General features: G+C 64.7%; 1 protein-coding gene across 6 annotated transcripts; it reads right to left on the bottom strand.

The window, feature by feature from the left end:
• Positions 1 to 6,469: 6,469 nt before the first annotated feature.
• On the bottom strand, positions 6,470 to 24,870 carry GPR4 (G protein-coupled receptor 4). Of its 6 annotated transcripts, none has more exons than XM_075122513.1 (3): positions 24,640 to 24,870; positions 17,215 to 17,372; positions 6,470 to 7,934 (listed from the first exon to the last, which is right to left on the bottom strand). In XM_075122513.1, the coding sequence occupies exon 3, from the start codon at positions 7,638 to 7,640 to the stop codon at positions 6,543 to 6,545; it is 1,098 nt and encodes a 365-aa protein (XP_074978614.1). In that variant the 5' UTR covers positions 7,641 to 7,934; positions 17,215 to 17,372; positions 24,640 to 24,870; the 3' UTR covers positions 6,470 to 6,542. The 6 variants fall into 6 exon arrangements, with proteins under 6 accessions (XP_074978614.1, XP_048690334.1, XP_048690332.1 ...); XM_048834377.2 differs by lacking the exon at positions 24,640 to 24,870 and adding an exon at positions 22,654 to 22,848 and having other exon boundaries at positions 17,193 to 17,372; XM_048834375.2 differs by lacking the exon at positions 24,640 to 24,870 and adding an exon at positions 22,654 to 22,848.
• Positions 24,871 to 25,423: the final 553 nt, after the last annotated feature.

Raw genomic sequence — 25,423 nt, 5'->3', positions numbered from 1 at the left:
TCGGGCCGGGCTGTTGAGACGCTGCCGGGCTCTCCCCAGAGGGGGCTGCATGTGGGTGCTGGGTGAGAGCCCCGGGGGTGGTGCGGGAGGCGGTCTGGGGCCCTTCCCTAGTGTGCAGGGACGGGAAGGACCCTGCACTCACAGTGTCTCCCCACAGGCGGAGTGGGGGTCTGTGTCTCCTGACTGCCCCCTGGTGGCTGGGGAGGGTTTGCGGGGCACTGCGTGGGTTTCCCTGTGATTCGGGAAGGAGTATGGGGGGAGGCCCATGAGCTATGGCTGGGGTCTCTTCCCCTGATGAGCTGTAACGAACCCCCCGGTGCTTCCCTGACCTTGGGGGCCCAGGGACAAAAGGAAAAGGAGGGTCCCTGGTGGGTTTATCCTCTTAAGCCCCTGCCCCCGTCTGACCACTCTCCGCCCTACCCCACCAAGTCCTGACTCCCCTCTCACCCCCCCCCACTCATGGGCCCCCTCCCGGCCCGAGTCTCGCCCCGGATCGGACTAGCCTCCCTGGGGCATGCTGCTCCCATCCATCACCCCCATCACAGGGTCCTTCTCCGCTGCCCCTGCCTGCTGCAGCCTGGAGTCTGCTGGGGCTGATCAGAACGGAGTCGGGCCCTCCCCCAGACCAAACCCCCAGCACAGGACGGGGGGCTTGGCTATCGATGGGGCTGAGCTGTGTTCAGCGCTGCACATTCTCACCCAGGCTCCCCACCGCTGCTCACCCCCTTTCTGGGGTCACGGAGTTCGTGTGAGGACAAGGGCCCAGCCAGGCCAGGTGGCTCCTAGCCGGGGGCTGCTCAGGGTCGGCCCCGTGTCACCAGGGCCGTGCGAACAGCCTGGAGAGAGCTGCAGGGCTGGCCGGAAGCGGGGTTGGAGTGAAGAACAGCAGGGCTCCCTGCCCCCAGCTGGCCGCAGCCATTGGCTCAGCTCCAGGTTTTTTCTCCCTGGGGGAGCTCCAAGCACTGAACGAATTCCCCAGTCCCCAGTGCGTGAAGGGAAACAGGCAGGGTAAATGGGAATAGAACCCAGGTGTCCTGGCTCCCAACCCCCCCTGCTCTGACCACTAAACCCTACTTCCCTCCCAGAACCAGGGATAGAACCCGGGAGTTGTGCCTTCCAGCCCCTGTGCTCTAACCACTAGACCCCACTCCCCACGTCAGGGGTAGAACCCAGGAATCCTGGCTCCCAGCCCCCCCTGCTCAAACCACTAGACCCCCTTCCCTCCCCAGAGCTGGGAATAGAACCCAGAGGAGGTCTGGGCGGAGGAATGGCAGGGCCAGTGCCCCCCTTCCAGCCCCGGAGGTCCCCTGGAGCGAGTGGGGAGCTCAGGCTCCATGGCCCATTGGCTGCTGGGTTCTCTACTGTGGCTGCAGGAATCCGTCAGGGCTTGCGTGGGGTTCCTTGCCCTCTTGGGTGGGGCGCAGAGCTCTGAGGGGAGCAGCTGGGGGAGGAGGACGATGGGGTCACCGTTGCCTTGGGCTGGATCTGGGCAGCACCAACCGAAGCTGGAGACCCGGCAGTGTGTCTGCCATACAGGGCAGTCCGACTGTGAGGGCTGGGAGCCAGGACTCCTGGGTTCTCTGGGGGCGAGGGAGGGCACTGACCTTAGGGAAGTTGGGTGGGTGGTAGGATCAAGTGGAATTAGGTAAGAGAGAAAACTAAACAAACAGGCAAAGGGAAAATCTCCCCCTTTGACTCCACCGCCAAGACGCTGGCTGAAGCAGCGCTGAGGTTACCGGAGTCCCAGCTGTGCTTCCCCCAACTCAGGACCACGCAGGGAGAAACCGCTGCTGCAAAGGGGTCATGGGGGGCAAGCAGGGGGGGTGGGGTAACTCCCCTCACCAGGCAGCAGGGGGCGCCTCACCTGGCACGGGGAGCGTGGGAGATTCCTGGGCCTGAGCGCTTCCTGTTTATTCCCGGGAATGTTCCCATTGCAAAGCCCCCTGCCCGGTGACGTGAGGAGCAGCGCCGGGGTCAGGCAGCCGCTGCTTGGCCGGTCACTGCCTGTCACCCTCTGCCCCCTCTGCCCCCGGGAGAGGCAGCGGGGGGCCCGGGGGGCTCCTTTACCAGTCAGCTCAAGGTCAAGGAGGCTTTATTAAGATTAGACCGAAGAATGGCTTGTTATGCAGTGCTGAGATGCAACCACCTCTGGGGTGGGGCATGGGGGCTGTTTATACAGGGGCTCTGTGCCTAGTGCTGAGATACAGCTGCCTGTCTAGTGGGGAGGGCATGACCCACAGCTCATGCTGAGTGCCAGCAATAGGGTGGCACCTTTGTGGGCAGTGTAGGATTCCCAACAGCAGGGCAAGGAAACATCTGGGACACGCTTGGGACCAGAACCTTGGCCCAACCCAGCCATTGCCCCCCACTTCTGTGCAGGACCTTGGTTCTTCTGCCCCCCCCCCCCCCCCCGTTCTGACAAAGAGGGCCCTGGCTGGCCCCTGCGCATAGCCGGGGCTGGGTGGCTCATGTGGGGTGAACAGCCCATGACAATGGCTGGGTCCCACTCGGTGGCTGAGCCCCCATTCACTGGTGGGGTAGGGAGCAGCCTCGTGGGGGGGGGGCATCACTGTGCCTCCTGCACCAGCCCCTTGGGCTGCTCCAGCGAAGGGAGAACCAGGCAGGATGGCTCACGGGCCCCCTTCAACGTACAAGGCAGTGGAGGGAGGGGAGTGTGGTCCAGGGAGTAGAGCAGGGGAGAGCTGGAGGTCGGGACTCCTGGGTTCTCTGTCCCCTCTATGGGAGAGGCCTGACGGCTGGTAATTGGCACTGGAGGAGCCAGGACTCCTGGGTTCTGTCCCTGGCTCCAGGATGGGAGTGGGGTCTAGACAGAATATAGAAATATAGGTTAGAGCAGGGGGGCTGAGAGCCAGGACTCCTGGGTTCCCACGCCCAGCTTTGGGAGAGGAGTAGGGTTTAGTGGGGGAAAGCGGGGCGGGGCGGGGGCGCTGGGGGCCAGGACTCTTGTGTGACCTTTGACCTGACTCTCAGGGCCCGGGGCCAGGACGCGAAGCCTTGTGGTGCGGGGCTGGTGCCTGGGCGCACGGTGCCCCCCTCTCATCCCTTGCAGAGCTGCGTCCTGCCCCTCCAGCATCCATCTGCCTTCCCCGTCGCATTAACGACCCATCTGCTGGAACCTGGAGCCAGGCGCTGGAGCAGGGTCGGGGCAGGGATCCCCCTGCCCCCACCAGGAGCAGCACGCAGGGCAGATGGGCCAGACCTGCAGCCTCCTTGCTCAGTAACAAACCAGTGTCCAGCCCAGCGCTCCTGAAAGACCCTACAATAACAACCCAGTGGAGGTCCCTCTCAGGGGAGGGCTGAGCAGGTGTGCTGGGGGAGCGCTGCACAGAGCCACCCCCTGAAATCCCATGAGTGGCCAACACCGTGGCCTGCAGCACACTCCGCTCCGGGGGACATGCGTGGGCACAGCTGCCTCCCCCCCCGCCGCCTAGCCCTTCCCGTTCCCAAGCCCCCTTCCTCCCCCAACGCCAGGGATGCTGCCGACTGTGGTGCATTCTGGGAGCTCAGGCCCAGCTCCGCCAAGCTCTTTAGGCTCCCAATTCCCACCGGGCCTCGCCGAGCGGACGCTCCCAGCTGGTGCCCGAAGAGCAGAGCCAGGCCCCCCATTCGCCAGACTGCCTCCGAAATCAGGAGAGCCACAAACCGTTGTGTGTGTGTGTGTGTGGGGGGGGGGGGGGGTCTTTATTCTCCCTGCAGGGCCTGAGCCCCCCAACCTTTCCCAGCTTTTCTCCCCAGTCGGGAGAGCCGGAAACAGCCTAATGCCAGCGCGATCCCTCGCTGGGCCTTGACGAAAGCGCCCGCCCAGTGCCAACGCGAGGTTCCCACGTCTGCTGCCAACATGGGCTTGGCGCTGGCTGGGGCAATGGGGTGACGCCAGCATGGGGCACCGAGAGACGCCTGTGGCAGACTCGAGATCCCTCCTCAGCTTTGTCTCAGATTGCCCTCAGGCCATGGGGCCTGCAGTAGCACCAACCCCAAATGGGGCCCCATGGGCCGGGCGCTGCCCAAACACTGAGGAGGAGACAGCCTGGCTCAGGAGAGCTACCACGCTGGACGGACCCGGGGCAGACTCACAGAAGGGAAGGGACTCGCCTAAGGTCACCCAGAACATTGGGCCGAGCCAGGCATGGAACCCAGGTGTCCTGGTTCCCCAGGGCAGCTAGAAACCCAGTTCAGGTAGGTTGGAGAAGTTCCTAGGTCGGCCCTGGCTCTGCCCAGGGAGATTCTGTGCCCACTGAATGCCAACAGGGTAGCTGTTCCCATCCACATGCTGACTTTTAGCTGTGGGGTTTTGGTGGTAGCCGTGGGATCCCTGAGACAGACTGGGGGACCTTAATGACCCACCTTCACGCCCAGCTAGCCGAACCTGCAAGGGATTCTGGGAGGTTTGGGGCTTGTGCCCTTTGCTTTGGTTTCTTTATGAGGGAGGAAGAGTCTGAAAGTGTTCAATTAAAACACCGCTTTGTTCATCCTTCCACACACCGGCCAGCGCTGCCTGCCCCCTGGCATGGCCAGATCTAGCAGCAAAATTGCTCCCTTTGGGGCAGGGACTATTTGCTCCAGAAATGTACAGTGCCTGGCACGTCTGGACCCTGATCCCCCCACGGAGCCCCCCTATCCTTCAGAGGGGCCCCTCCAGCCTCCCCCCAGGAAATAAATAACCCTAATTAACCATCAGGTCAGCAGCATTGCCTGGCACGAGACAGCCCCATCGACACGGATGGGCACCCTCTGCTATCCACGCTGCGGACAGGGCTCCCCGCTAACGCACGGCCTGCCACCTAGGCGCACCTTCAGCCGGCTGCAGTAGTAGGCTCTTTTCTTCTGTAGACCAGCCACACCAGGGGGACTCATCCGTCCCCAAAGAGCCCCCTTGGCAGCAGGGAAGCAGGGCCCAGTTCCTGTAGCTGAGGACGTCTGCCATGCCAGGGTAGTCTCTAGGCTGATCAGCAGCCCCGGTCCGTGCATCGCTGGGCTCTGCGTGGTGCCCTCGGCAGTTTCCCTGGGGTGCGTGTTTGGGAGCTTGTCCTGCTGCACAGCAGCGCCCTCACCTGGCTGGCCACAGGGGGCACTGCCTGTACCAGTAGGGCGGGCAGCCCCCGCCTCCAGAGCAGGGGTAGGAGAAATCGGCTCTGGGTGGGATGCAGCCATGCAGGGGCACTAGGAAAAGCCACAGCAGAGCCGGGCACTGCCCAGATGCTTCTGCTCTGCAGTGCCCCATCCCATACCAGCCTGGGCACGGGGACAGGGGTGGGGCTGAGTCTGGGATTATTAATGGAAAGGGGCCAGGAGCTTCGCCCTGAAATATGGCGGGATGGCTCCTCTCAATCCCCAGTCACACACTCCATCCCTCCATCCCCACTCAGACCCTCCATTCATCCACCCCTCTCCAGTCACACCCTCCATCCGTCCCCAGTCACACACCCCATCCCTCCATCCCCACTCACACCCTCCATCCGTTTGTATCATCCCACACATCCCCATCCCACCCTCCCCAGTCACATCCTCTAACCTCCCCATCCTGTCACACTCTCCATCCAATCCCACTCACACCCTCCATCCATCCATCCCTCCATCCATCCCCACTCACACCCTCCAACCTCTCCAGCTGCAGTGACACCATCCATCCCGCCCCATCCCGTCACACCCTCCAACCTCCCCATCCCGTCACATTCTCCATCCAGCCCCAGTCACACCCTCCATCCCGCCCCATCCCCAGTCACACCCTCCATCCATCAATCCCGTCACACTATCCATCCCCATTCACACCCTCCATCCATCCCCATCCCAGTGACGCCATCCATCCCCAGTCACACTCTCCATCCAGCCCCAGTCACACCCTCCATCCATCAATCCCCAGTCACACCCTCCAGCCATCCAGCCCCATTCACACCCTCCAGCCCTCCCCATCCTAGTGACACAATCCAGCCCCAGTCACACGCTCCATCCATCCATCCAGCCCCAGTCACACCCTCCATCTATCCAGTGGCTCTGTCCACCCATCGTTCTTCACAGCCTCTGGGTCAACCCAGCCTTATATATACCCCTCCATCCATTGCTCCAGCCCCCCCCATCCATGCCTCCAGCCCCCCCACCCCTTCATCCATTGCCATACACACCCATCATCATCCATCCCTATACACACACCTCTGACAATCTGTCTATCCCCATACAGTCATCCATCGCCAAACATCCGTTTGTATCATCCCTCCATCCTCCCCTCTCCCCCCCCCCCCCCCACCTCTCTGACTGTCCGTCTGTCTACCCTGACACTCCTCTAGCCTGCCCAGGACCTAGCTGTATTTCAGCCATTCCCCCTTTCTCACGTGCCTGCAGCACCCAGGTGTCCGGCAGTCTTGGCAGAGCCCCCATCAGGCCAAGCAGCCCCCTCCCGCGCCGTCCCCCCGGGGCCTCACTGGGCATGGCCGTATTGCACTGGGCCCCTGCATTATTATCATTAAGAACAATACTGTATTTACATCTCGTTTGCATCCAGGGCCGTGGTGCTGACTGGGGAGCGCTCAGGGGTTGAAAGTCAAGATCTTCATCTGCAGCTCCTCGTCGGGTGGGCCCAGGGGGGGCGGGGGTGGGGGCTGGGGGAGCGTGGGGAGCCGGCAGAAGCTGCTTTTCTTGGAGGAGAGCGGGGTGTCCAGGGTGAGCGAGGCAGTGGCCATCTCCTGGGGCTTGGAGCTGGTGAGGAAGCGCAGCAGGGTGGACAGGGCCTTGGCCACGTCGCTGCGGGCCCCCTCGTTGACGAAGCAGTACAGGATGGGGTCGGCCACGCAGTTGAGGCTGGTGAAGGCCAGCGAGCTGTGGTAGGCCACGAAGACCTTCTCCTCGAAGCTGCAATCGCAGGGCTTGCTGAGGTAGACGGCACTGCGGGAGAGCAGGATGACATGGTAGGGGGCGAAGCAGAACAGGAGGATGGCGATGAGGCTGAGGGCCAGCCGCTTGATCTTGGCTTTCTCCTGCTGCTCGGTGGAGACATTGCCACGCACGGCCCGCAGGATGCCCTGGTAGGAGAAGAGCATGAGCACCCAGGGGAAGAGGAAGCCGATGAAGACCCGGTAGAGGTTCATCCAGGCCACCCACTCCTCCATGGGGTACTTCTCGAAGCAGAAGGTGTGGTTGTAGCGGTCGTGGAAGAGCTCGTTGTGGAAGAGCGGGGCCGAGTTGGCCCCGATCTCGATGGCCCAGACCACGGCACTCACCGCCACGGCTGTCTTGACCCGGCGCACCTTGGCGAAGCGCAGCGGGTGGGCCACGGCCAGGTAGCGGTCCACGGAGATGCAGCACAGGAAGGCGATGCTGATGTAGATGTTGGTGTAGAAGACGAAGCCGAAGAGCTTGCAGGACTCCTGCCCGTGGATCCAGTTGTCATAGTGCAGGAAGTAGTCGATCCACAGGGGCAGGGTGGCGATGTAGAGCAGGTCGGCCACAGACAGGTTGAGCAGGTAGATGCCCAGCTCATTGTGCTGCCGGACCTGCAGGTAGGCGGCCCACAGGGCCATGCAGTTGGTGGGCAGCCCCATGGTGATGACCATGATGTACAGCGTGGGGGGGAAGAGGTGGTCGATCTTGGAATCCACGTTGCAGCTCACCAGGGTGGTGTTGCACATTCTCAGTGCCAGCGGGTCCCCGGCATGGAGAGTCCTGCAGGCGTGGGGGGGCTCCGCTCAGAGCAGGGGCTGCAATTCCCACAGGACCAAGCGGATTGTCCTGCAGGGGCGGCACTGGGGCAAGGTCTCCATAGCCCCAGGCTGGGCCCTGCTGTGGGGCCCCCTCACCCCAACCCCATCCGCCCTCCTCAGAGAAGCAGCCCTGGGTGCTCGTGGGAGGTCTAGCTGGCAGGGATGATCCAGGGGGTCAGAGGAGCTGCCTGCCCCACGGGTGGGGAGCCTGGGACACAGCTCCTGGGAAAGGAGGAGAGAGAGTTAGGGGGAGTACCAACCAGGGCACGTGCAGCCCCACATAGCCCCAGCCAGCTCCCCATGGCTCCTCACTCAACACCCCCTGCCAAGCCCCCCAGGGGATCCTGTCTGCAGCCCCCCACATGACCCCCCCAGCCAGCTTCCTGGCCCCCCCAGGCCCCCTGCCCCCAGCCACCACCCCCCACACATGATCCCCTAACAATCACCAGCTGCCCACATCCTCCCCTCACAGGGCCTTACTCCAGCTCCCCACCCCCTGTCAGTGACCCCCGATAGCTCCCTGACTAGCCATCCCCAGCAGGTTCCAGATCCTGACCAGGGAGTGAGGGTCAGGCTGCATTGTGCCCCATGCCCTAGGGTCCCCACCCCTACCAGCCCTCCTGTGCATGGGAGAGGTCACCCTGCCCCGCTCTGGGAAATGCCTCACCCCCACTCTGGCAGCCCTGACCCCCCAGGCTGGGGGTTCCCAGGTCACGCGTGATTCTGCCTGGTAATTGGCATGTGCCTTGCACTAGTCACTGCCTGCCCACCCCCCACCCCCCTAGATCTACCTGGGAGTCTCTGAGCAGATCACCTACCCCCATCCCACAGCCAACCCCCAGGGTTGTCCCCTGCACTGCACTGGTATGGCTATCCCACAGGCAGACATTTAAGACCCTACAATAACAAACCAGCACCATGTCCAGCATTCCTGAGAGACCCTATAATAATAGATCTTTGCAGAGCCCAGTGCTCCTGAGAGAGACTACAATAACAGATCGATAGGGAGCTTGGTGCTCCCGAGAGACCCTACAATAACAGACCAGCACAGAGCCCAGCTGTGATGAAGTGGGAATTTTGTAATATTTTATGAAGCCTCTGTGTGCCTCAGTTTCCCTATAGCTGCATTGTTACCTAGTCGGGGGAGTGGGGAGGGTGTGGAGGTCTGTTGGCTCCCTGGGCAGGCTAAAACCCAGGTCTGAGCGGCACCCAGCTGGCTGGGACTACATGGACCTTAATCCCCATGTCAGTGGAGAATCCATGAAGACAATGGCAAACCCAGTCACTGGGACTTTGACACCTTGCAACTGACCACCAGGGCTGGCCCCTCTTGGTGGGATGCTGGCAGGGTTTGCCCAGCTGGGGGACACTGGACTGGGGCGGGGAGGGGTGAAGTGTGGGCTGCAGGAAGCAGCCGGGGGCACACACCTGAATTGGGCCGGGGTGGGCAAAGGGCCAGGGTTCTGGGCTGGCCCGTTGCTCCCCAAGTCTGTACGAGTCTCCCCCAGGGCCTGACTCAGTGGGTCTTGCTGAGCGGAGCTCACAAAGGGAAGCAGGGGGTTGGCGGCCCAGGGGTCCAGCCTAGAGAGGCCATGAAGCCATGGGGCCTGACCCGGAGGAAGAGTCAGACCCCCAGGGGCTCTGGTGCATTGATGGGGCTTCCCAGAGACTGTTCCAAAGCTGGGCCATAGCCCCGACCCTGTGGATCCATGACACCAGTGCTTCCGAGAGACCCGACAATAACAGACCAGCGTGGAGCCCAGCACTCCTGAGAGACCCTACAATAACAGAGCAGCATGGAGCCCAGCACTCCTGAAAGACCCTACAATAACAAACCATAGCAGAGCCCAGCACTCGTGGGACACCCGACCATAACCGATCAGTGCTTCCGAGAGACCCGACAATAACAGACCAGCGTGGAGCCCAGCGCTCCTGAGAGACCCTACAATAACAGAGCAGCATGGAGCCCAGCGCTCGTGGAAGACCCTACAATAACAAAGCCGAGCCTTGCCTAGCACTGCAGGGCCCCAGCCTCAGAGCCACTCTCCATTCGGAAGCATATCTGCGGTGGAGCCCTCCCGGGTTTATTTACACAAGCAGGAATGCAGCGACGTCCAGGGCTCAGGCTGCAACCGGCCCCCTTGGCCCACGGCCCATTCACACACAGCCTGGGAGCGAGTGTGGCAGGACGGTCCCATGGGTCAGCGTGACCCGGCTGCCAGGGTGGGAGGCCGGCCAGCCGCCAGCCCCCTGGCTGTGCTGGGAGCGCACCCCCGCAGGGCAGGCTGGATGGCGCAGCAGCCCCAGCATGGCACCCGCTCGCCGGGCCCACAAGCCGGGCTGCTGCCACATGGCACTAGCGGGTCTGGGCCTGTCCCGTGTCCCAGCTGTGGCCGGGGCCAGGCCGGAGGCCAGTCGCTCTCGGGGCTGGGGGCGTCCTGTGAGCCAGGGAGGGGAAACTGAGGCAGGGAAGGGGCACTGGGGCAGGTGATGGCAAGTCCACGCCGGGGCCAAACAGAGGGGCAGGGCAGGGGCTGGGCATGACGCAAACGTCTGCCCCCCCGGCTTTGGCGCCTCCCCACTCCTCCTTTCTCCTCAGTGGCCTGGCAACTAATGACCTGATCACTGCACAGAATCCCGGAGCGTGGCTGGGGCCGGGGATCCGAGCCAGACCCTCACCCGCCAGCCAACCTCCCCCTGCCCCCCAGCCAGACCCCCTCCCAGACCCCCCTAAACCCTCAGCCAGCTGCCTCTGCCCCCCAGCCAGCACCCTCTCTGACCCTGCCATACCCCCTCAACCCTACAGCCAGACCCCCTGCCCTGCACCAGACCTCCCAAATCCTCAGCCAGATGCCCCTGCCCCCACTAGCCTGATCCCCCCACCCCATAGTTTGCCTCCAGCCAACCCCCCTCTGCCCCTGCCAGATCTCCCTAAATCCACAGCTAGATTCCCCCCTGCCCCACGAAACCCCCCAGCCAGCCCCCTGTCCCTCACCAGAACCCCTCACCCCTGCCAATCCCCGTGTCCCACCAGCTCCTCCTCCCCCCGAAGCCACCTTCCAGACAGACCCCCAGCTTCAGTCCCCCCCGCCCCTGCCAGTTCCACCCCCAAGCCAGCACCACCTCTCACCCAGTAACATCAGCATCCCCAGCTTCCCTCCCCCTCCACCAGCCAGCGTCCTCCCCCCAGCCGGGCTCTCCCTGCCCACAGCTCCCCCTTACTGTGGGGAGGGGGGGGGGAAGCCACCGGGACTGATCAGGTGCAGCTTGTGTGGCTGCTGGAGGAAAACCGGAACCACTGGCCATGGGCACGAGCATCTTTAGCACGGATTAGCTGGGCGCAGTGTGGGGCTGCCCTCCCGACGGCTTCCTGCCTCCCCAGGGCCCTGGCACCCCCCGGGCACCCCAACATGCCCACCCTGGTCCAGATCCCCCTCCGCTGGCACCTGACTGCGCCTTGGGTGGGGGCACCCCGCGAGGGAGCAGCACCAGCACCAGCCAGAAACCAGGAGCCATTTCACCACAGCGCGTCCGACTGACAGGACAGTGCCGGGGCAGAGTCAAGGGTGGGGGGGTGTGAAGGGGCAGAGTCAAGGGGTGACAGGGAGGGGAGTGAAGGGGGCAGAGTTAAGGGTGGGATGGAGCAGGGAGAAGGGGCAGATAAGGTCAGTTGGGGAAGGTGCCAGCTGCCAGGGGGCAGAGTTAAGGGTGGAACCAGGGGGGCAAAGGGGCAGAAGTAAGGGTGGAGTGAGACGGGCAAAGTTAAGGTCGGCTGGGGATGGTGCCCAGGGCAGAGTTAAGGCTGCAAAGAGCTCTGCTGGGAGGCTCCGGCCTGTTCAGAATCAAGGCAGGAGAAGGAGTTAATGTAGGGGAAGTGAATTTCACCCGAGGGTGGGGCCAGGGGCTGAGCTGGGAGGGGCAATGGCTGGAAGCTGGCGGAGGAGGCTGGAGACCAGGAGTCAGGAGGGGCAATAGATGGGAGCTGAGAGGGGGTGGGGCTTCAGGCTGGGGACTGGGCCAGAGAGTTGGGGGGTGATGGCTGGAGAATGAGGGGTGTTGATGAGGGCCAGGAGGCTGGGGCCGGAGCTGGCTGGAAGTGGAGCGGGGAGGGGGCTGGGGAATGGTGGGTGGAGGCTGGGAGCCAGGGGGCCAGGCAGGGTGGGGGCCGGCTGGAGGGTGATGGCTGGGGGCAGGGGCTGGGGCCAAGAGGCTGGAGGGTGATGGCTGGGGGCAGGGGCTGGGGGCCAGGAGGCTGGTGGCCGGGGTCCAGGAGGCTGGGGGGTGATGGCTGGGGGCCAGGAGGGCGGGGCTGGCTGAGGCCAAGCGCAAGGGGCCCAATGGCGCTGGCTGGGCCGGCAGCCACGGGCAGGTGAGCGCAACCTTTCCAGGCCCCTAATCCACTAATCCCCCCGGCCGGCCCGGAACGCCCCTGCCGGGCGCCAAAGGGCAAAGGCAAGCGAGCCAGCGGCCCTGTGAGACGAGATTCCAGGGCCCAGCGCAGCCCCAACGGGACCCCCTGGCCCCAGAGCACCAGCGCCAGGCCCAATCCCATTGGAGCTCCCCCAACGGGGCCCTATCCTGCCAGAGCCCTGCATCCTCCCCATGGGGCCCGATCCCGCCGGAGCCCCCCGCAACATGGCCCAATCCTGCCAGAGCCTCGTACCCCCCCCCGAGGGACCTGATCCCACCAGAGCCTTGCACCCCCCCCCAGCGGGGCCCGATCCCACCAGAGCCCTACATCCTCCCCATAAGGCCCGATCCTGCCAGAGCCCCCCCAACGGGGCCCAATCCTGCCAGAGCCTAGTACCCGCCCCAGAGAGGCCTGATCCACCAGAGCCTCACACCCACTGCAATGGGGGCTGATCCCACCAGAGCCCCGCAACCCCAATGGGGCCTAATCCTGCAAGAGCCTCGCACCCCCCCCAGCAGGGCCCGATCCCACCAGAGCCCCCCCAGCAGGGCCCGATCCCGCCAGAGCCCCCCCCAACATGGCCCGATCCTGCCAGAGCCTAGTACCCCCTCCAGAGGGGCCCGATCCCACCAGAGCCCTCCCAAGGGGCCCGATCCTGCCAGAGCCCCCCCATCCCCCCCAACAGGGCCTGATCCCGCCAGAACCTCGTACCCCCCCAGCGGGGCCTGATCCCACCAGAGCCCCCCCAATGGGGCCCAATCCTGCTAGAGCCCCGGATCCCCCCCAACGGGTCCTGATCCCGCCAGAGCCCCACACACCCCCAGCGGGGCCCAATCCCGCCAGAGCCCCTCGCCATGCCCCCATCCCAACAACAGCCCTGATGGTTCTGTCCTGGCTCATCTCCAAGGGCCCGGCAGCCCCGGGCCGCTCCCTGGGGTGGGTAACAGCCCACTACTGCTGCCATCTGGCAGCTCCTCGGTGCCAGGTTCTATCCCCACCCAGGGTTGATAGAATAAAAATTAGTGGCATGACCTGGCTCCTTTGGCTGGGGCTAAGGACAGAGAGCTCATGTCTGAGAGCATCTGCACTGAGGGTGGGGGGGCACAAGCCAATGGACCTGGCTTGGCTGGGAAGGGGAAATTCCCCTCCTCATAGCATGGAGTGACCGGAGGGTAAAGACTGGTGGGGATCAGGGGTCAGCAGCACCAGGGTGAGGTGAGGGGGTGGCTCCATCTGTCCCTGCCCCCAGTCCCAGCCCTCTTATTGCCAACCAAGGCCAGACCCAGTTCCCTGGCAATGGGTGCTTTATTTGCATCGCAATTCATGCCCGATTAGATAGCGCCATCCCCGCACACCCTGTACCTTTGATCCCGGTTACTGGCTGTGGGGCTGGGCTGTGGGTCCTTTGCTCCCATTGTTTGGGGCCTTGCGGTAGGGCAGGCTGGGATCTTGGCCAGGCTGGCCTCCTCCAGGGGGGGTTCTTAGAGTACCCAAATTCAGGCAGGGGGGCAGCGTCCTTCTCCATATATCACAGATGGGGAAACTGAGGCACTGATTGGCAGGAAGGGATCCGCATCAAATGAGTGAGTGACAGAGCTGGGTTAGAAACCAGGAGTCGTGGCTCCCAAACTCATAAAGCAAGCTGGGGGGTTAAAGTGAGTGGTTAGAGCTGGGGGGTCTGGGAGTCAGGACTCCTGGGTTCTAGTCCCAGCTCAGGGAGGAGAGGGGCACCCAGTGGGTTGGGGGGTCTCTAAAAGGACCTGTTGATTGGGCCTCAGAGAAGCTGCTGGTCAGATCCCAATAAAAACACCGAATTTTTACTGAAACAAAGGAAAATGCTTCACCCCTCACCCATTGGCCGGAGCAGGTGCCCTCCGGGCTCCATCCCTGGGCTCAGGCCCTGGTGCCAGCTGGGCTGTTAGCAGTAACAATCCCCCCATCTCATGGCCAGACCCCCCAAGGGGCTGCAGCCCCAAAGCCACTAACAAGGGTTGTAAACAGGGTTTGGGGGATAGAACGCGGATATCCAGATACGGAGGCCTCCTCGGGAGGGCTGGGGGCCCTGGGCACAAGAGCAATGAAGGGGATATCCCACAAAGCACCTGGCGTCCCTGGGCACGAGGAAACCACCCACAGTGCACCTGGCCTGCCCCCTCACGAGGGGACAAGGGAATATCCCACGATGCACCTGGCTTACCGCCACATGAAGGGAGGAGGGAATATTTTATAATGCACCTGGCCTCCCCCCCCGCCGCATGAGGGAATGGCCCACAATGCACCTGGCCCGCCCCCACACAAGGGGAGGAGGGAATGGCCCACAGTGCACTTGGCCTGCCCCAGGCAGACAGCTCCCGAGGGGTGGATTGGCCATGGGGCCAGTGAGGCCCATGGTTTGGCTCTGGGCTGACTGGAGGAGATGGGGAGCCCTGACCCATTTCTGAGGAGGGACCGCATCTTGGGGCTAGGACGCCTGGGTCCTGATGCCCCCACCTGGGCATTGGGGGCACCCCTGTGGGACGAAGAGGGACCCTGCTGGGTGGGAAACTCCCTGGGAACATTGCCAGGGACACCTGGGGCGAAGGCAGGGGGTGCCCTTGGGTTGAGCTAGGGGCTGACATGTACCTTCTGCCCCTGTCCCCAGCGACCCGGCTTAGGCCTGGCCAGTGGGGTGGGAAGCTGTGGGATGCAGGGCTTGGCCAGTGGAGGCTGTAGGACGGGGAACTGCAGGGCTAGAGGCTCTGGTCTGGCCGCACCCTTATCCAGCCCCCAGCCCTGCAGAGGAGGGGGTAACTGAGCTGCTGCTCCAGAATTCTGGTTCTCCCCCCACCCCCGACCGCCGCCTTCCTTGGACATTTTGGGACTTTCCAGGGTTGGGAGGAAACTGGCCACTTGTCCACTTCCTTCCCAGTCAGACCCATCCTGCCACCCCACTGCCCAACCCCACTCCCCCAGCTGCCTGACACCCCCCACCACGCCAGTGTCCAACACCCCCCCACTCCACCGGCTGCCCAACACTCCTCACCCGCCAGGGTCCAACACCCCCCCACTCCCCCGGCTGCCTGACACCCCCCACCACGCCAGTGTCCAACACCCCCCCACTCCCCCGGCTGCCCAACACTCCTCACCCGCCAGGGTCCAACACCCCCCCACTCCCCCGGCTGCCCGACACTCCTCACCCGCCAGTGTCCAACACCCCCCCACTCCCCCGGCTGCCCGACACTCCTCACGCGCCAGTGTCCAACACCCCCCCACTCCCCCGGCTGCCCGACACTCCTCACGCGCCAGTGTCCAACACCCTCCCACTTCCCCAGCTGCCTGACACTCCCCACCCCCCAGTACCCAACATCCCCCCACTCCCCTGGCTGCCCGACACTCCCCACCCGCCAGTGTCCAACACGCCCCCACTCCCCCGGCTGCCTGACTCTCACCCCACCCCACTGCCCAACACCCCCACACACACCCCTGGCTGCCTGACTCTCACCCCACTCCCCATTGCCAACCCCCCCCCCCGACACACACACACCCGGCCGCCTGACGCTCCCGACCCCCCTTCACCTCCCTGCTGCCTGATACTCCCTGCCCCTCAGCAGCCGGACACCTCCCCTCCTCCCCTCCCACACAACTGATGGTAGAAGGGAGGTGGCTGAGCGCTGGGGAGCATTGAGGGGTGCCCTGGCTGGCTCTGCCCCTTCTCAGGTCACCCAGAGGAAGCAGGGAGCTGGCGGCTCTGGGCTGGGCTAGCCAGGAAGCTGCTTGAGGATGGAAGCCTCTGGGCTCCCAGGACGAGCCAGAACTTGCGGCCCCCACTCTGCCCCCCAGGCCTGCTCTCCAGCTGGGGACTGCCTGCCCCATTGCTCCAGCGAAAGCGCTAACCCAGGCCTGCCCCACCAGCAGGAGCCCAGGAATTCGTCCCTCCAGAGACTTGGCTGGATGGACTCTGCCCAGTCCAGCCCCACAGGCCAAGTGGCCTGGAACACAGAGAGCGGAAGGGACGTAACCAAAGTCTATAGGGAGTCGTTCGGAGCCATTGGAATGGAACCCAGGAGTCCTGGCTCCCAGGCCCGAGCAATCCCCACTACACCCCACTCTCGTCTCAGAACTGGGCGTAGAACCGAAAAGTCCTGGCTCCCAGCCCCCTGCTCTGACCACTAGACCCCACTCCCCTCTCAGAGCTGGGGATAGAACCCAGGAGTCCCAGCCCCCAGCAATACCCAATAAGCCCCGCTCCCCTCCCCGAGCTGGAGCCTGGCGGGGCCGAGCAGCGCTGTGTGAGCCGGGTGAGGCCGGAGCTGTGGTGTGTTAGTGATGCCGGCAGAGCCTCGTTACTGTGTAACCAGCTGGCTAGCGGCGCGGGGCTGGGGAAGGGGGGCTGGGCCCACCCGACGCCTGGGGCCATATCCTGGTCACTGTGGACCCCTCCCCATCACGTGGCACGTTGGGCCCCGTCTCCCCACCATTTCATGAGATCCAGCGGGCAGCGCATTGGCATGGCCAGAGAGGGCCCGGTGCCATGCCCGGGAGCGGGCCCAGGGACCTGCCCCACAGCTTCCAGGGGGCCCTTTCCTTCGGATGAAACCAGGGGCACGACAGCTCAGCCGGGAGCTGTGGCTGGGCCAGTGCGACTGTATGATGCCCCTCACTCCCGACCCACAGCCCCCTGCTAACCCAGCCCTGGGCTCCCCACAACCCAGCCAGCACCCCTCACTCCCAACCCACAGCCCCCGGCTGGCCCAGCCCTGGGCACCTCCCAAACCAGCCAGCACCCCTCACTCCCGACCCGCAGCCCCCTGCTAACCCAGCCCTGACCCCCTCCCTACCTCTGCCAGCGCCCCTCACTCCCGACCCACAGCGCCCAGCTGGCCCAGCCCTGGGCTCCCCCCAACCCAGCCAGCGCCCCTCACTCCCGACCCGCAGCCCCCTGCTAACCCAGCCCTGACCCCCTCCCTACCTCTGCCAGCGCCCCTCACTCCCGACCCACAGCCCCCGGCTGGCCCAGCCCTGGGCTCCCCCCAACCCAGCCAGCACCCCTCACTCCCGACCCGCAGCCCCACTTGTATTTCTGCCAGTACCATTGAGCAGAGCTGACATTACCCTGCCCCGAGCGCAGCGTCCCGGAGCCCGAAGTGTGTGGGGAAGGAAGGGGGGGCCCCTGCCCCGTGGGCTCACCCGGAGGGTCCTGCCGACTGGCCTGTCAGTGGGGCCACAAGGTCCCAAGGGAGGCGGGATGGTGCGAGGACGAGGGACGCTGCCTGACACAGAGAGAGAGAGACAGTGGATGAGATCCTGGGGGGCATCACCCCAGGGTAGGGGGCTCCTGTCCTCAGCCCCCCACCAGCCCCGCCCAGTGGGCCCCCAAGGCCATCCCCGGTAGGTTTCAGCACCCTGAGGGTGGGGGCCCAGAGGGAGGCAGCGTGTCCAGCCCCAGCCCCCCTTTCCCTCCCCCGCTCAGGGCTCCTCTGTCTGCCCATTACCAGCTGCAATGACATTAGCCCAGCCCAGGCCCCGCTGCCCACCTGCTGCCCACGCAGATGGACCTGAGGGTGAGACGCTCCCTCCCCAGCCCCCTGATTGCCCCCCACACCATCCCCTCCTCATGCCAGCCCACCTTCCCAGCCCACTCCACAGCCCCTCATTCCCTGGACAGCCACCTCCTCCCCATGCCAACTCACCCTCTCAGCCCCCTCCCCAGCCCCATATCCCCCCCACGGCCACCCCTTCCCCAGCCCCCCATATACCACACAGCGACTCCCCTCCCCAGCCCCCTCATCCCCCCCACAGCTACCCCCGACCTAACCCCCCAGCCAACCCCAGCCAGCCAGACCCACCCTGTCACACACACACCCCACCGGCATGAACTGGGCCTCTGCTGGTATCCCCAGCACCTGAGTCCCCCTCCTGCCCTCTGGCGGTGAGGACTGGGGTCCCACCCCCCTCTCCTCTGAGCATGCAAGCAGTCCCAGGCGTGAAGGGGTTAAAGCGTCCCCCCCAGGCTGGCCCAGCCGGGACCAGCCCCCCAGCTGGTGCACTTGCGGCAGCCTGTGCTCTCAGCCCAATTCGATTACCCCAGTGCGGGGCTATTTATAACCTGCTTGCCCGTCTGCGCGGCCGGATGTGCCAGGGTCTCGCGCTGCAGCCCAGCTGGGCCCCGGCGGCCACGCACCAGGACAGAGCCGCACCAGCCTGTCCTTGGAGTCTGGGCAGGGGAGCTCGCGGCTATGCCAGGCCTGGCCTCTGCCAGCAGGGGGTGCTGTGGGGAGTGGGGCAGGAGTTGGCTTGTGGGGAGCCCCCAGCTACCCCAGTCCCTGCATGAGGCCATCGCAGGGGACTCTCAGGAATCACTTTCCGGAAGCTGGGAGGCAAGAGATGGGGGTGGGCAGATCAACTCCAATTGTGCCAAACTATCTAGTCTCCTGCTGTGACCCCTCCCCACACGGGTGCCCCTCAATCCCTACACACAGCCCCCCGCCATCGCAACCTGACCCGCCCAGCTCTGCTCCAGGCAGAGGGCAGCAGGGCTGGGTGCTACCCACACGATGGGCCTCATTGCCATGGGCCAACCGCTGCCCTGCAAAAACCACGCAAGAGTCTCGGCGTGTCAGTCCAAGCCCAACGGGCAGCCCAAGACTGTAAACTTGGCTCCTAGCCCTGCCCCAGCTCCGCCGGCCAGGGGCACGGGTGTGTGCGGGGGGGGGGGGGGAAACCAGGGAGACTGGCATCGGGGGTGTTCTAGGAATGGCTCTAGTGGTCCTTCCACAGCTATCCCACAATGCCTTGGGGCCCATGCTGCACCCCACAGCTATCCCACAATGCCCTGGGGCCCGTGCCACACTCCACAATGCCCTGGGGCCCATGCCACTCCCTACAATGCCCTGGGGCCCGTGCTGCTCCCCACTGCTATCCCACAATGCCCTGGGGCCCGTGCCACACCCCACAATGCCCTGGGGCCCGTGCCGCACCCCACTGCTATGCCACAATGCCCTGGGGCCTGTGCGAAATCATCTGCACCCCAGTGCTGTTGAGAGCGAAGCTGGGAATTGTGGGATAGCTTCCAAGAGTGCATTGCTGCCAACCTGGCCCTGTGCCCCAGGAGCGCCTTGGCCCCTCCCCTGCCCGCCGGGAGGGGGAGCCGTGGGGCTGGCAGCAGGGCCCTGGCCGGGGACAGGACAGCCCCCTTGGGGGGATTCCAGCCCCCGCCCAGGGCGCTGCCAATGCCCGGGCTCCGAGGCCTGGCTGCTCAGCCGCGGCTGGCACCCTAGGGGTTAATATTCCCCAGGGGGCAGCTGGCTCCGGGCAGCCGGTTCAGAGCTATGGGGAACAAGTCGGCAAATTAGTTTGTCTCAGGCGACGTCACCGTGGGCAGTTCTGCCACGGGGGGAGGGGAGGGGAGGGGACACGCCCCCTCCCCCCATGGGTCAGCCCTGACCATGCCCCACAATGGGGATGAAGGGCCGAGACCAGCCAGGCCCCCGACAGACCCCAATGGCCCAGGCCCTGTGCCCAGATGTCATCCCAGCCCCTTGGGCGACCAACCCCTGCTCTGACCAGCCCCTGGCAGCGGGATTATGGGGAAAGGTGGGGGCTACGGATGCTGCCTCTGAACAGCCACCGGGCAGGCAGTGCCCAGGAGCTGGGTCTTGGGGGGGGGCTGGCAGAGCTCCCAGCATGGGGGAGGGTTAGGGGTCAGAGCCCAGGGACTGGCGGAGCTTTCTGCAAGGGGCTGGAGGTCAGAGCCCAGGGGCTGAGGCTGCAGGGAGGGACTGGCAGAGCTCCCTGAAGGGGCTGGGGGTCAGAGGCTGGCAGTGGGGCTGGCAGTGCTCCCTGCAAGGGCCGGGGGTCAGAGCCTGAGGTCGGGGGGGGGGCTGGCAGAGCTCCCTGAAGGGGCTGGGGGTCAGAGCCCAGAGGCTGGGGGGTTTGGGGCTACCAGAGCTCCCTGCGGGGGCTGGGGGTCAGAGCCTGAGGTGGGTTTTCGGGGCAGCTAGCTTCTCCCGAACCCCCCAGGTGCTGGGTCACTGCCCCCTGGCACCAGCGTCGGCGGAGACAAGTCCTGGGGTCTGCGCTGGCAGGGAGGGGAACCCTGGCAATGGGACCTGAGCTCAGGGTCCCCTCCCAGCCAGAGTCCCTCCTGGGTCCTGTTCCCAGCCATGTCCCTGGCTCTGTGGGCTGGGGCCAGCCCTTGCCCCTCGGCTTGGTGCCTCAATTTCCCCCAATGACCCGGACACTCCTCCCTGCTGGGAACGTGCTGGGAGTGTGGCTGGAGGGGTGGGGTCTGGCACCAGGATTCCTGCAGGCTGCAGAGGTGGCCTGGGAAATAGGGCAGGGCCCCTCTTCTGGGGGCCAGGGGCCTAGAGTGAGGGGTCATGTCCTGCCAGCCCTCATCCTTTCGCCCCTCCATAGGGGCTGGATACAGCCGTCACAGCTCATCCTACCTTCCCAGCATCCCGAGGAGCCAGGTTTGGGCTACTCCCAGCCCCCGCCAGGCAGGGCCCATCTTGGCCATGTCTGGGCAGTGCCCGGTGGGAAAGGCACTTGGGCAGGGCTGGGGCCCCTGGTGTGCCAGCAGCACAGAGAATTAATGGCTCAAGTCTGGGCACCCCCTGCAGCTGCCGCTCCGAAGTCTCCTCTCTGGCCTGCCACACAGACATGGCACTTGCCCATCCCGCCCGCAGCACTGGCCAACACCCCTCAACTGGACCCCCCCCACCCCAAACCTGGCCAGGGTCCCTGCACGCCAAACCCAGCTGCGGGGTGAGCCAAGAGCAGCCCGGGAACAGCCACATTTTCACTCACTTTGCACCCATATTTGGGGCCAGGCCCCCAGCCCCCGCAATGCCCCCAGCCCCCCCAACCCATTGGGAAACTTCGGCCCCAGGTGAAAGCACCCTAGCTCCAATTTACCCCAGTCACCAGTCCAGCACCACCTGCCCAGGCTGCGCCCAGCTCTGGGGAGGGCTCCCAAATTCACTGTTTATTTCCAGTGTCCAAGGCGACCCGGCTTTGGCCGCTTGCTGGGAGCCCCAGCCCAGGTCTCCGTGTGGGGGTGCTGGGCTCCTCTGCTGCTTCGCGCGGTGAGTGACGCCCTCCCCCAGCATCGCTGCCCACGGGCTATGCTGCCCTTGGGGCCTGGCACATGTGCTAGGGGCTGTCGGTGCCTCCTTGGTTCCTGTCCTGTGCGCCCCTCCCGGCCCCTTGTCTCCCCTGCAGAGCTGAGTCAAGTTAAAACCCACGTCCCCCAGCTCCTGTCCTGTCCACACCTGACCCCCCTCGCTCCACGCTAGTACCTGCTGGGGGGCAGGCCAGTGCAGGAGGGAGCCCAGCCATGGACGCCTGCTCTGAGGGCCGGCGTTATAGTGTGGCTCGGCCACCGTCGCTGGGCGAGCTGCAGAGAACTCCGGGCCCCACACACCAGGACTCCGGTGCCAGGCCCCTGGCAGAGCTGGCCGTTTGTCATGGCACACGGGCCAGGACCCAGTGTTGTTCCCTGTCTGGGGCTCAACACAAAAACTGGCCTCATTTCCCTGCGGCCCCTCAGGCCAGAGCCCGCTGGGGATGTCTGCGGGGGTGGGATCCTGGGCGTGGCTGGCTACCGCCCAGCGCCGGGCACTCACCCTGCAGCGGGCAGCACTCTCAGATGGTGCCACTGGTCCTCCCCACCCGGCCTTACACCCTGTGACCGCCCCCAGTGAGACCCCGAGTCGACCTGCCAGCTGCCTCCCAACCCCTCCCGCTCTTCTGAATGGCTCCACCCAAACTCATATCAGCTACATGGGGCAGGACAGCTCCCACCCCACCACTGCAAGTGCCCCGCAGCCCCTGCTACCCCAGCCCTGGGCTCCCCACATCTGCCAGTGCCCCTCACTCCCGACCTGCAGACCCTGCTACCCCAGCCCTAGGCTCCTCCTATCACTGCCAGTGCCCCTTACTCCCGGGGAGAAGTGACCCAGGCATCGGGGTCACCTGACCAGCAGGGGGCGATGCTGCCCCAAACCTGGCTCCGAGCCTTTAGCCCGACAGGTTCTGGGAGGGGTTAAATTGGCAGAGGACTGAGCCATGGGGCAACCCCCAGAGCCCAGGAGGGGACACCTGGCCCAGCCCCACCAACTCTCTTCCCAAAGTGGCGGGTTCTGCCCTATTCAGGAGCCAAGAAGGACACCTGCCCCAGGGGAGATGGACTGATGGGTGGGGGCAAGAAAGGGCAGGTGAGAGCATGGGAGTATCCTGAGGGGCAGGGGGAGCAGGGGTACCCTGGAGGGAGGGGATCTCCTGGGGGCAGGAGGGGGGCAAAGAGCGGGAGGAGGGCAGGGGGGACTTTGCCCTCCCAGGACAATTCCCCAACTCCCTGCCCCCCGGCCATCCCCACACCGTGCAGGGCTCTGATCTCCCCTGAACCCAATGTCTTGACACCCCTTTCTCCCCCCCATGCCCACACCCGGGCACCCCCAGCCCCACATGTCAGCACCCCCCCGTATCCCCCTCCTGGGCACCCTCAGCCCCACATGTCAGCGCCCCCATCAGCCCGTGACGTGGTCTCACCGTGCAGGACTCCCAGGACAGAGGGTCACCGGGGGGTGGGGCGCAGGGGGCAGGGTCCGTACCCCCCAGCTGGGCCGTCTCCGCCTGGTGCCATGGGGCCCCTCGTGCCAGCCCAGCCCCTCGCCCTCCGTGGGTCAATCCTGGGGCAGCTCCGGGTCCGGGCGGCGTCCAGAGGCGCCGGCTCCGCGCGACTGAAGGACCCAGGGAAGGAGCCGCAGCCTCAGCCCGGCCCCGCCGGCGGGTTAACCCCTGCGCTGCCGGACCCCCCCCCCGGAGGGTGAACCCCTGCGCTGCCGGACCCCCCCCCGGCGGGTGAACCCCTGAGCTACCGGCTCTCCCCCCCCGGCGGGTGAACCCCTGTACTGCCGGATCCCCCCCCGGCGGGTTAACCCCTGCGCTGCCGGACCCCCCCCCGGAGGGTGAACCCCTGCGCTGCCGGACCCCCCCCCGGCGGGTGAACCCCTGTGCTGCCGGATCCCCCCCCGGCGGGTGAACCCCTGAGCTACCGGCTCTCCCCCCCCCCCGGCGGGTGAACCCCTGAGCTACCGGCTCCCCCCCCCGGCGGGTTAACCCCTGCGCTGCCGGACCCCCCCCCCCCGGCGGGTGAACCCCTGAGCTACCGGCTCTCCCCCCCCCCGGCGGGTGAACCCCTGAGCTACCGGCTCCCCCCCCCGGCGGGTGAACCCCTGTACTCCCGGATCCCCCCCCGGCGGGTGAACCCCTGAGCTACCGGCTCCCCCCCCGGCGGGTGAACCCCTGTACTCCCGGATCCCCCCCCGGCGGGTGAACCCCTGAGCTACCGGCTCCCCCCCGCCGGCGGGTGAACCCCTGTACTCCCGGATCCCCCCCCCCGGCGGGTGAACCCCTGAGCTACCGGCTCCCCCCCCCGGCGGGTGAACCCCTGTACTGCCGGATCCCCCCCCCCCGGCGGGTTAACCCCTGAGCTGCCGGATCCTCCCCCCCCGCCGGCAGGTGAACCCCTGCGCTGCCGGACAACTCCCCCCCCCCCCCGGCGGGTGAACCCCTGAGCTACCGGCTCCCTCCCCCCGGCGGGTGAACCCCTGTACTGCCGGCTCCCCCCCCCCGGCGGGTGAACCCCTGTACTGCCGGATCCCCCCCCCGGCGGGTTAACCCCTGTGCTGCCGGATCCTCCCCCCCCCGCCGGCAGGTGAACCCCTGCGCTGCCGGACAACTCCCCCCCCCCCCCGGCAGGTGAACCCCTGTACTGCCGGATCCCCCCCGCCGGCGGATGAACCCCTGAGCTACCGGCTTTCCCGCCCCGGCGGGTGAACCCCTGTACTGCCGGCTCCCCCCCCCCCCCCCCGGCGGGTGAACCCCTGTACTGCCGGCCCCCCCGCCAGGCCGGCGAGTGAACCCCTGCGCTACTGGCCTCACAAGCAGGTTAACCCTTGAACTGCCGATCCCCCGCCAGCAGGCTAACCTCTTCTCTGCCAGCCTCCCTCCAGCGGGTTAACCCCTTCACTGCTGGACTCCCCGTGTTGCCGAGCTCCCCAAAAACTGGGTTAACTCCTGCAGCGTCAGCCCCTGATGAGCAGTGTGAACCCCTGCAGCGCCCCCCCCCCCGTGAGCGGGTTTAACCCCTTCAGCACAAGCATGGCGAGGAAACGTGATTAACCCCTTCAGCACCAGACTCCCAACAAGCGGGGTTAACCATTTCACTGTCAGCCCCCCCAGCGAGTGGTGTTAACCTCTTCACTGACAGCCTTCCCGAACGAGGTTAACCCCTGCAGTGCCAAACTCCCAGCGCCAGCAGGCTCAACCTCCTTCACAGCCAGCCTCCCCGAGTAAGCAAGTGGATTTAACTCCTAGAGTGCCTCCCCAGCGAGCCAGGTTAACTACTTCCATACCAGCTTCCCTGGTCTGGACCAGGGTTATCCTTTTCTGTGCCAGCCTCCCCAATTTGAAGTGATCTAACCCATGTGGTGACAGCTTCCTGTGCCAATGAGTAATTTAAATAGCACTTACTAAAGTTAGAAATTTTTACATCAGCAAGTCTGGATATCATCCAAGAGTTTAAGAAGAGTTGGCTGAGGGGCCTGCTGGGCCATTAATGTGGATTTTCAATATGTCTTGGAGCACTGGGGAAGTTCCAGGTGACTGGAAGAAAGTGAATCTTGCCAGTATTTAAAAAGGGCAAGTGAGATGACCTGAGTGGTTATTGGTTTGTCAGCCTGACACTGATCCCAGGCAAGATAATGGAGCAGCTGATCCAGGACCCTATTAATAAAGAATAAAAGGAGGGTGGTGTAATTAATACCAATCAACATGGATCATGGATCCTGTGAAGCTAATTTGATATCTTTTTTTAAAACAAAATCACAAGTTTGACTGACAAAGGTAACAGTGTTGATGTCATATCCTTAGATGTCAGTAAGGCATCTGGCAGTTTGATTAAAAAACTAGAACAATATAAAATGAACATGGGGACCATTAAATGGCTTAAACCCAGGCTAACCGACAGGCCTCAAAATGTAACTGTAAATGGGGAATTGTCACTTAGCAGGTGGGTATCAAGTGGGGTCCTGTTCTTGGCCCTAAGCTATTTAACATTTTTATCAGAGCCCTGAAAGAAAACATAAAATTACCAGTGATCACGTCGGCAGATGGCGCAAAGCTTGGGGAAATAGCGTCCGTCTGCCGGTCACTGATACAAAGCAGTCTGAACCACTTGGTCAACGGGGTGCAGGCAATGAATATGGCTAAATATAAATGGATCCACCCAGGGACAATGGCGATAGGCCATACCTAC

This window comes from Caretta caretta, chromosome 23 (assembly GCF_965140235.1).
Source record: "Caretta caretta isolate rCarCar2 chromosome 23, rCarCar1.hap1, whole genome shotgun sequence".
NCBI lineage: Eukaryota > Metazoa > Chordata > Testudines > Cheloniidae > Caretta > Caretta caretta.
This window is presented reverse-complemented; position numbering and strand designations above follow the sequence as displayed.